Source organism: Anopheles darlingi, chromosome 3 (genome assembly GCF_943734745.1).
Source record: "Anopheles darlingi chromosome 3, idAnoDarlMG_H_01, whole genome shotgun sequence".
Taxonomy (NCBI): domain Eukaryota; kingdom Metazoa; phylum Arthropoda; class Insecta; order Diptera; family Culicidae; genus Anopheles; species Anopheles darlingi.
The window spans coordinates 27000819-27012513 of record NC_064875.1 but is presented as its reverse complement, the minus strand read 5'-3'; the positions used below and the strand labels follow the sequence as shown (position 1 = coordinate 27012513).

General features: G+C 49.3%; 1 protein-coding gene across 3 annotated transcripts in view; it reads right to left on the bottom strand.

Annotated features, from left to right (window-relative positions):
- Positions 1-1083: 1083 nt before the first annotated feature.
- Positions 1084-11695, bottom strand: part of LOC125954270 (protein TIS11) — a 449377-nt gene continuing 438765 nt past the window's right edge. For all 3 annotated transcript variants that reach the window (XM_049684424.1, XM_049684425.1, XM_049684423.1), the window contains 2 exons: positions 5727-6562; positions 1084-5577 (listed from right to left, as the gene is read on the bottom strand). In XM_049684424.1, the coding sequence (XP_049540381.1) occupies positions 4680-5577; positions 5727-6562 (1734 nt within the window). In that variant the 3' untranslated portion in view covers positions 1084-4679. The remainder of the gene's footprint in view (positions 5578-5726; positions 6563-11695) is intronic.

Genomic DNA, 11695 nt, shown 5'->3' with positions numbered 1-11695 from the left:
AAATCACATGATATGTGAACAGTTGCTGAACGTTGAGAAGATGATTCACAACATAATACTTACCTTCTTCGCCCTTCCGGGTGCTTCCAACCTCGCGCAAAGGAACGTCTTTAGGCCTCACACAACGCATTTTCATCATTAGTCATCATTACTTCTTGAAAACGGGGGATTTTTTCGAACCACACCAGAATCAACATTTCGAAGGAAGAAAAATAAAACAGGACACACAGTTAGTGGTTTGCTTTTGTAAGGTTTTTGCTTCATTTTCCCTTTAATTCTCACACGTAATTCCGTCCCTATATAGGTATAGGTCATTTGACATAATTATATAGATACATTCATAGTTGGCTACAGTTCAAGTGTATACATATTAAATCATGATCACGATTGGTTTTTAGTATTTTTTGTTTTTACTCGCTTATCAGATAATGGTTTCGCCGCATGCGATCGCCACTTAAATCCATTCCTCCTTCCTCGCTGCTATCCTCTCCCACCGGAATATAACATCATTCTTCTCTTCTACTATTCTCCCCCCTCCAAACGCGTCTTTTCTCGCTAACGCTTTACGTTTTAAATTTTACACACGATCAAAATTGGAACTGGAAACCTACACGCGCGCGCGCACACGCAACGACGACTTTTTTGCACGACTCTCAACGACACGGCACAACCGCGTGTGTCTACGAAAAAAAAAGAAGTACGTAAAGTAATAGGAAACACTCTCCATCATGTAAAGCAAGTAGTTTTTCAAACTTCATAATTTGGACCCTTTACCACCAACCAGGCCAGCATCGTTCACACTACTACTACTACTACGCGATTGCGATACCGCACAAAAGGTGGTCAAGATCGAATAAGATTTTTGGAAGCACTTTTCGTTTCATTTCCCTTTTTCGCCCGAGCCCAAAACAGTGTTTGTGCTCGATGAGGAAGAGAATGCAGGAAGACACACGACGCACTTAGATTAGTATTAAAAAAAACACAACAAAATGGAAGAATTATAAAGGACTATCGGAAAAAGAAAGAATTAAAAGTTAAAGGAGTCAAAAAGGTACACCCGCGGTCGTCGCTCAGTACTTCGTGCGTGCATAATATGGCGCAACTGCTGCTGCTGCTGCTGTGTGCGGGGTGGTTCCCGGTTTCATAAGGCACTCGCTTGGTGAATCCAAAGCTCGAAAATATTACAAGGCATGTACACAATTGTTAAGAATAATATTAATGTAAAACAGAATACAAAAAAACAAAAAAAAAACAGAAAACCTGTCGCCATATCCTCGAGCACGTGTGTGTTCGAAGAAAGAACGAAAAACTAAAAAGAAAAACGAAAAAAAAACACACACACGGAACCCACCGAAAATCGAATGAAATTGGTGGGGTAGGGAGGGGGTTTGGAGATATAAATTACTAGAAATGTACACGGGATAGCGTAGCAGCAAATCAGAAATTATTAATATTAAGCATAGTGTTGTTACGGTGTATGACGATAATGTTAAATATAAAATAAAATAAAAAAAATATTTATAAGAACTTGTTTGAACGATGATGTTAGCAAATTGTTGAAAAAGGTGGCGACGAGAGGGGTTTACACAGGAAGCATTACACAGGAGAGAAGGGCGGCCACCGGATTACACACGCATATGCGCATTTGCTTTGTGGTAATGTCTTTTTGATTGAACTGCGGGCGAAAAAAAATCCCCCCCGCGACGATCTCCGCTAACTCACCCTCTGCGCAAATCGATCCACGCTTCTCCTTCTCTCCTCTATTATCTTTTGCTCTCTCTCTCTCTATCTCTCTCGTTGGGATTTAACATTGGAAGAACGGATTTGTTGTTTTCGTTGTCGTACTCAGGAGTTAACACCATACGATCATATCTCGGTGAGACGATCGATCGATCACCACTTTCTTATGTGCAGAGTAGTTTTAGTAAATAAGTTATGTCTTTTTTGTGCATTTTCTCCTTCATCAATCATGAGTTTGAATGATCTCAGAAGAGCTTTCATAGAACAGTGCCCTTCGGCCCCGGAGGGTGCGCTAACTAAGTTCTTAAGCCTTATGGGGGGGATGACTCGTCTCTCCCTCCTCTCTTCTTTCACTCTTTCTGTCTGCCTTCGCCCGCTGTGCTTATGTGTGAGTGTATTTTGGATGAGTTTTGTACGTGCTCAAAGGCTTGGATAAATATTGTTTTTGACCACCTTCTTGTCGTCACCCCCACGCTGCAATCGAGAACGAGAAACAGTGGTTGGAGTTGGTGGGAAGGGATATTACCAACGTGCAGCTCTCTCCCCCTGAATGATTTCCACATTCGCTTATTACTGCGCTACTACTCCTCCTCCTCCAAACTTGTCACTCCGAAAGGTGATAAAACGAAGCTTTTCTTTGTTTTGTGTGTGTGTGTTTGTATGTACGTGTGTTCGGCGGTAGTTGGGGTGTTTGAGAATAAATAAAATAAATTATAAAGGTGCGCACGAAGGCAAAAATAATCCGTCTTTCAGTTGCTTGCGCCGGAGTTGCTAAGATCGCGTTTCTACTACCTCTTCCTAACGTGTTACTACCTCAACTATATCACTACACGATGGCGCAGCATTTGTTTTTCACAACGTTCGAATCCATCGCTCCTCCTGCTACTCCTCCTTCCCGCAGTCACTCTTCCATTTTATAGCACACGAGCAATAGTAAAAGTACGAAATCGATTATAAATAGTTCTTGTAAATATTACCGAAAGTGCGGTGCGCGCAAGGAGTGTGGTGGTGGGGAGTCAACAACACTCGCTGCTGCTGCTGCTGCTCTCGCCTGAACCCTAGATTGCTGACCAGCCGGCCTCCTCTCTCTCTCTTTTACACTTCACCTCTAAAGTAATGACACGCAAAAAAGTGGATGGGAGAGTGTAGTGTGTATGGTATATGTTGACGGTAAGTTGAGGTTCGGAAACCAAGAACAGAACGAGTAAGTAAGGCTGCTGCTGCTTTCCACCAAACGCAAACTGATAAGAGATAAAAAAACCGGTGCATTAACACCGAAGGAAGGAGCAAAAACCAAAAGAGAAACATTTCTAAGCTGTAAGTTCTAGCCTATGCGGCAGCGGCGGAGAATATAGTTGTGTGTTGTGGGGGGTTTGTGAGTTTGAATAAATAAAAATTAAATAAGTCTGGGGGTTTTGCTGTGACTACGCAGTACACGTGTATACGAAATAATAATATAATATAATAATAATATAATAATAATAATATTCTTGATATTTATAGTAGCGTTGTAGTAACTGTAAAAAAAAACATAGTAAATAGTAGTTCTTAATCGCACGTATTGTCTCTCGAGCCAGTCACGTAGTAATTCGCTTTTCTCGCCTGTTCCTACTACTACTACTCCTGGGTGCACTCCTGATCTCTCGCCTCGCCACCACCATTTTCTTCTTCACTCTCTACTGTATTTGGCAAACTGTTTAACCACTCCCCTCTTCCCCTGTATGTCTGTCATCATCTTCTTATCCCAGTTCCTGCTTCTCTCGCTTAGCACAGTCGGTGTTGCGTACACAGTGTGTAAAACATTAGCACTTGTGTTCGCCCTTCTTGTACCTTCCCCTTGTTGGACCTCTTTCTTGAGCTCGGAAACACATTTACGCCTCTCTTTTTCATGCGTGTTGCATTTGTTTTTGCTTTTCACTGTTAGCGCGAGCGCGTGCGTAGCACACGGGGAAAAGTAACTCCTGTTCTTTGTTCTTTCCCTTTCTCTTGCACAGAAGAGATCGCAAAAACAAAGCCACCTTGCAATGGTAGAGGTAAGAAGAGTGTAGGAATCTCTTAGATAAAAAAAAAAGTATCCATACTATACAGTACACTACTACGGGAATAATTACAGCATTATTAATTTATCATAATATAATAATTAGCATAAAAAAATAGTTGCGTACCAAATAAATCACATCAGAAACTGTATAAGACAAGATGATGGTGTAATATTATTTTGCAAATAGATCAATAAATATGCACTCTCTCTTTTGTGCTTCTTCTTCCTCTTTCCTCTCTTTTTACCTTCGATGATTTAGATCTGTTTCCAACTACTTTTGATGCGCCCCCACCACTCTCCTTATATATCTCTCCTCTCGCTTCGCTTTACGAATTCACACATCCCACAGAGCAGTTCTCGTTCGAATTATTAAATATAAATAAACCGTAGAAGCGCAGCAGAGAGGGAGGAAAGTGACTCCCCCATTTCTTCCCGTGTTAGCCTTATTTCCTATTGTTTCAACACACCTAACAACAACACACCGACCCGAGGGAACCGACCAAAGTCATCCGAAAAAAGGCTCTGTTGCTGTTGCTGGCCCTGATGTGTGCGCTAGCGATAATGATGGTGGTGGCATATCATTTTTCATATCAGTTCGTTGTCAATTGTGTGTACATCGTCGTGCACGCACGCGCGCGCGCACCATTAACGATCCACCACACCACACACCCTCTCTTTTCTACACCTTACGAACGTACCATGAAATTGTATCAAGTTTTAGGGGCCCCCCAAAAATAAGCAAACAGAAAAGGGGAAACCAAAAAAACAGCAAGAAAGAAAAAAACAATCGTAACCCTCCGTAGACAGAATCGAAAGCACTATTCCGCGGAGTGCGCTTCCGCGTCTCTGATTGTGTTGCTCCTACCTTCCGCACGCGCACAGAGAGGATTCGCGTTTTCTACAGTGCCAGATTGGTGAAGGCATCGACGGCTGAGCTGAGCCGATTGAAGACGGGCAGCCGATCCTCGAGCCCGGTGCCGCCGCCGCCGCACAGCTTCATCGATAGCGATGGTGAGGAGGGCGGTGGCGTGGCCATCGGTGACAGGCAATCGATCGGACTGGCTGGAGGGCTAGCCGGGAAGTTGAACGCCTGCTGGTGCTGCTGTTGCTGTTGCTGGTGATGATGTTGTTGGTGTTGCTGCTGCTGTTGCTGCTGTTGCTGGTGGTGGTGCTGCTGCTGATGGAAGCCGGTCGGGCTGCCAGCCTCCGGGAAGAAGCTGGCCATCGATGTGGTCGGGCTGAGCGACAGGGAACCGATCGGCGATGCACGGTCCGAGCCCGTCGACATTGACAGTGCCGGACTGAGCGGCAGCTGATGAAGACTATGATGCAGCTGCTGCTGCTGCTGTTGCTGCTGCTGATGATGGTGCTGGTGTGCGAGCGTGGACTGCTGCAGCAGAGCGGCGGCCGTCTGCAGCTGAGCGACCGAAACCGAGTTTAGAGCACTCTGGGAGTGATGTTGCTGCTGATGCTGCTGCTGGTTGTTGGCGTTCTTCGATGATGCTGAGCCAGAGTTGGTTACGATGGCGGATGCGGCCGCTGCCGCTGCCAGGCGCGCATGATAGGCGGCCACACTACGGTTGTGGTTCCGTGCCTCCTCGGCGTTGTGCACAAAGTGGCACCGCGGACCGTACGGACAGAAACCGACGCTGTGGAACGTGCGGCACAGCTCCGTCTTGTACTTCGGATGGCGCTGCAGATTGCGCAGCTCGTGCATTCCGTGCGCGAACTGGCATTTGTCACCGTACTTGCACTCACCGGCCTCCTCGTACGGTCGGCACAGTTCGGTCTTGTATCTGTAAGGGAAACGAAAGGGGGGAGAGAGAGAATCCAATTTATATTAGGTCCGAAAACATCTCAGGTGATTAAGAAAGACATCTCAGATGATTAAGGGGAATTCAGGATTATGATGATGTGAGGTACAACAAACAGAACCGAAACTCACCTCGACGTATTCACTTGCTGTGGCAACGGTTCGGACTGCGTTCGTTCCAACTTCCGGTGACCGGAGGAGGAGGAAGTATTGCTGTTCTGCGAGTGCTGCTGCTGATGATTGTGCTGCTGCTGCTGTTGATGCTGCTGGTGGTGGTGATTGTTGCCTCCGTTGTTGTTGTTGTTGTTGCTGCTGGTCGAGGACGTGGTGCTGGAGCTGCTGCTGCTAGTGCTGCTGTTGCTGCTGATGCTGCTCGCGCAGCTACCACCATTACCGTTGCCAGCGGCTGATCCGAATGCAGCACCTCCAACAGCGGCCGCCGCAACCGACGAGTGTGCTTCGGCGAGCTTCAGCAGCTCGAAAATGTTGTCCATCGTAAACTTGGAGGTGGTCGGTTGCGAGACGCTACGGTGCAGTGCATTGTGCGTACCAAGGCCATGTTGCTGTTGCTGTGCCTGATGATGTTGTTGCTGTTGCTGGTGCTGCTGCTGTTGATGCTTGTGGACCACCTGCCGTCCGACGGGACCGTACATCTGAGGGGCAGCAAACTGACGTTGCAGCTGTTGCAGCTCCTGCTGCTGCTGCAGCACCTGATAGCGTGCGTTCAGTCGCTGATTGGAACCAACCGGCAGCAAATCAAAGCCCTGTGACATCAGCAACTGATTGTTGGTTGCGTTCGATGCACCAATAGCACCACCACCACCGACGACTCCAGCATTTGTCAATGCACCGACGAGTTCCATGTTGGCGTTAGTATTGCTGTCCACTACAACAACACCACCACCACCACCGCCTCCACCGCTACCAGCCATCTGTGTGTTGCTGCTTCGGGAGGAGCTCGTTGTATTCTGGAGAGTGAAAAAAATAAAGAGAAAAAGCAGAAATAGAACATTAGTAAAGTAGGCGAAGATGTGTAAATTCTCATTTTTGATTCAATTCAATCCAACGAAGCAGGCTTGTTCCTATCCGCAAGTCGCTTGGTATGTGCACACACACACACACGCGCATGCAACACAATCACGCTCTATCTTATCGCAACACACAACTCAGATCCCTCCGTCGGTCCAATGTTAAACAGTAAAACCCGTTGAATGATAACGCCGACGGTGACGACGACGACGGCGGTGATGATGATGATGATGATAAGAACATTACACATCACACACAACACACTCCAAACCTCCCTAGTATTCCCTTCTCTCTTGTGTTTCAATGTGATAGCACACCCTCCTCGCGACCAGCGCAAGCATGACTGCGACTTCGCGCCTTCTACCACCACCTTCCTCTTATCAGTCGAGTCTCAGCACCAGTTACGCGGGCCCATTCCACCCATGTCGTTTTGGCCAGCGATCCTCCTCTTCCAGGATCGATAACAGCGAGAGAAGCGCGACAGCACACGTGTATTTGACCGGACCCCTCACAAAACAACACACCAACAACAACAACAACCGAGAGACCTCAACAACAAATGGGCGCGCGGAAACAACGATAATCAAACCGCGCTACTGCGACGCGAGACCTTGATGATCGATTTCGCGCACACAACAACAGCAGCAGCACACTTTGATGAGGTTAAATTTGTAAATTGATGCACGACGTTGCGTCATCCTTCATATCATCATCATCATGATCATCATGATCATCTGTTGCCTGCCCTCTTCGGGGAGGAAAAGGCCTTTCCCACCCCGTTGTAATTACGCTCCCCCGTTTCTTCGTCACTCCCTCTTAAAAAGAGGCAAAAGATGTCCCCATACCTCAAACCCTGAGGAGAGTAACTTTCACAACCTTGTCCGAAGGACGTACACACTTCTCTCCTTCCTTCCTCATCTACCTTCTCCAAGCGCCAGCTGAAGGGCTGTGTTTGGTGTGGTGTGTGGCACTTCTGATGCATGCACGCACGCCCCAAAAAAAAAAAAAGTGTTGATTATCCGCGCGCGGCTGCTGCTGCTGTTGTGTTTTGATGAAGTGGCCACATGCTGCCCGTTGGCTGTTGTGTTTGGGTGACTTTTTATGAATTTAATTTTTTTCCTCGACTGTCTGTCCGTCCGGGGAGCCCACGGAACCATGCCAACCAAACCAAAGAGCAAGAGAGAGAGAGAGAGCGAGAGAGAGGCTGCTGCGTGTGGTTGTGTCATAATTCCTCTTCCACCATTTGTGGCATGTATGGCAGTGGCCACGGCGCGCAGGGAGAGTAGTAAAGTGAGGGGGGGTGGGGTACACTACAGGGGTCCCCCCCCCTTCTCTCTTCCTCTGCATCTGCACGCGCGCGCGCCATCGCGAAAGTGAAAGTGTCCTAATTTCTGCGCAAAGGGGCACCACCGGGCATAAGACGCTGAGAAGAGTGAGTGGAGGAGCGAGTCTGGTCTGCAACAGTATGGGGTCTGAGATCTGTGGGAGGGAAGAAGAAGGTGTCAAACCGCGATCAACTGATCGATTGTATCTCGGGGGGGAGCGCGATCTTTTTTGCTGATCGAGCACCACCACCTTTCTCGCTATCTCTCGGAAGTAAGCGACGAACCGCGCATAAGAGTGCGCGCCCAGTAGCCAGAGCCCACGCCGCGCGCACGTGGCAGCAACAAACAACAGAGATCAACACACACACACGCCATTGGATGGCCGCAAGCGTGTTAGAGAGAGAGACAGCCAACACTAGGCAACAAAACGAACGAAGAGAAACCGGTAATGTGGTGTGTTGTGTTGTGTTGTGGCCACCGACCGTCTGGAGTGTTATGCAACGGCGCAACGGAAACCCCCGAATCTGCTACGTAATGCGTGTGTGTGTTCGGTGTGTTCGATTCGAGGCAAGTGTTTGCCTCCCCCCCCGCTCGGAGCCACTATCCACATAGCAGCAGCATCATCTTCGCATGGGTGTGTCAAATCTAGGTCCTTGGCTCGACGATGTGTGTTTGAAGAGCAGACGAAGGCGATGGCGTTGGTGGTGCGCCCCCCGGAACAGCCCAACCCAGTTTACCCCCCCCCCCCCCCCCCCCTGGTTAAACAGGATTTGTGGCGGGACAAGACATTTGTCGTTAACGTTACGTAAAGCAGTAGTGTGTGTGTAAAAGGTGATCTCGTGGTCCCTCCTCTCCACCATTACCGCTCCCCGGCGGTCCAGTCCTGTCCACCGAAATGAGGTCTCGAACCACCACAACACAACGCAACAAGATCCGGTATCCCATTGGGGGACTGCCGCCGGTCAATGAAATGACGGGGGTGATGGGAGTTTTTTTCTGCAAACCAACCTCCTCCCCCACCAAGTGAGGGTGGGGATCGAGAGGTTGTGGAACATTGTGGGAGAAAGATCGGAGGTTCACGCAACACAATCACATTTGTTGCGGAACTTGCGGGAAGTTCCACCAAATCCGGGGCCACCCCTTCTTCTTTTAAATGTCATCTCTTTTGTCGACTCGTCTTTTTTTTTTTTTTTTTTTGAGGGAGAGAGTTTGTGGTGGCCTTGCACAGGGAATTGATGGTGATGACGCCAGAGTGTAGTAGTGGAGGGCTCACCACAAGTACTAGTACCAGCCAGCAAACGAGCAGCAACCTCGGTCGGTCAGTCGAAACCTTCCAGTCTCTCTAATCTCTAATTATGGTAGCAGCAGCAACAACAAACCCCGAAAAACAATAAGCGACTTCAACTGCGCCGCACGAGCTCGTGATTACTTTTATCTTGATCCAGCAGCACTGTGCGCGCGCGCCCGCAATTCGTGACAAGTCTTTGTACTAGACACCTCGCCACCGGACGCGGGAGTCTCTCCCTTAACAGCACACAACACAACAAATGAGTGAGGCGCCAACAACTTGGCCGGTTGTGTGTACTAACTACCTCCTCTCTTAAGGGTGGCGGTGGCGGTGGTTAGTAGCACCCCAACCGAGTGAGTGACAGATTGATTTATGATCCGCGAGCGCGCACCGCTGAGGAGTCTGAGGAGGGAGTGTAATATAGCGGAGGTCGTCAGTCGTACTGAGGTGCGCGCCAGGGAGTTACCAGGAAGGGAAGGAATTACTCCAAAGTCCGCGTAGTGACCCTTCCGCCAACACAAAACAACACATGCGCGCGGGCTTTCAAGCTACTCTGGACGAGGACTCCGCGTAAAGCTCCGGTTTTTTCCACCACCCAAAGAACCGGTTTCCGGAGACCATCAGATCTCACTACACCCCGCGCCAGAGAGAGAGAGAAAGAGACTTGTGACTTGGAGTTGGTTGTGGACAGCAACAACAACAAAAAGCGGAATTCAACATCACCACCACCGAGCCCAGCCACCGAGAGTGTTTTTGGGGAGGTTCTCTTCAGCACAATTCGAAGTGCTTAAGGCGGAGGAGATGCAGCGGGGTGGTGGAGTTGCTGCTGAAGTTGTTGTCTGTCTGTGTACACCGTGGCGACGTCGACGCCGGTGGTTCGAAAAGCGTAACGCGGGCGCGCGCACCACCGTTCGCAATGCTTCCGTTTCGAAAGTGAACGTCAACGTCACCACCAGCACCGCGTGCCGCGCCATTTGGTTTCCGCCGTTCCGTTTGGCTAGGCTGAACACACTCCCTCACACACGCAGACAGAGTCGAAGCTGCTTGCAGTGTTGTGCTGTTTCCATTTCAGGTTGGCGGCCCTCAGACACCAGACTCCATCCAACTTACAGGATTTCTCTAGGTACTGCTCTCCTCTCCAGAAGGAAGTCGATGTAGGCGAAGGTCCCTAAGGTCTAGGTTCTGCTGTGAGGTGCACAACTTAAGCCATAAATCAATCCGTCTACTACTCACGGAAGGAATACAGCGGTAGCAACGAGGTACAGCAGCGTCTATAGGTCCCGCAACATTCGATGGAAGTCGAAGTCGAAGTCGAAGTCGAAGTCGACGTCGAAGCCGAAGTCGGCTATCGAATACGGATTCCAGCTATAGGCTCTAAAGAAGCCGCTATAGCTCCAATATGCTAATAATTATAAGCTGCACCTTTCCATTTCCTTTCGGTTCGGGCGCCCGACACCCTGTGGTATGGTCAAGAAGGGAACAAGGAAGCTAGCTAGAGCCAGTCGCAGAGCCGAGACGACGCACACACCATTAGCTCTCGATCAAAGTACCGTGTCCACCGTGGTGGTGCGGGATAGGATAATTCGCGTGGCCTGCAATTACTGCTCCTCCGCTTACTTCTTCTTGACGTCTAGGCACAATGCACCATCGTCCAAGTATTCCAACACTATAAGACGACGTCGACGACTACGAGGCGCGATCATTTGCGATCGCTTTAGGACTCCTCTCGCTTCCCTCTCCCCTCCTCTGTGTCTAGTCCGTCTAGTGATGTTGGTTATGCCTTGCCTGAGGGGCGCTTGCAGCAGTTCAGTTCAGTTCAGTTCAGGCGCTCTCAGCTTAGAGAGATGGCGGGAAAATTGACACTACAATTTCTTCGATGCCAATCTATGGCCTCCTCTACCTCTTTGCTTCTCTCTCTCTACTGCTGAGCTCTTCAACTGCCATTTAAACCCATTGCCGGCGCCCTGCCGCATGATACAGTTTAGTTTTCTTCGATTTGGTGCACCGGAGGAAACCGAAAGGGAAATCAGGCCGCCCCCAAAGGCCCACTCCACTTGAGGGGCGAAGAAGCAGGAGAACAGGATGATGATGTGGAGGATTGCGCGCGGCTGGAAGCAACAGGAATGGCCGGCAGGCAGGGAATGTGCAAACTAGTTCTCCTCTCCTCGAGCTCTCTTCGTGCTTTGTGGTGGTGGTGGTGGTGTTGGTGGTGGAGATGGTGGGTGCTCGCGAAGCCGTGACATCGCTTACAGCCACCACCACCTTCCACACTCCCCCAGAGAGCCCACGGCCTTCAATTGCAGGCGGCGACGGCGCGCCGGTTTCAGTTCAGCTCAACAAATGCGAAGAAGAGATAAGGGCGCAGGGGATGGGGGATGGGGGCGCGGGTAGTGAAATCGAAAGTGAAAAAGTAAGAAAAAACCGTAACAACGTCGTGCCATCCTCCCTCGCACACACTT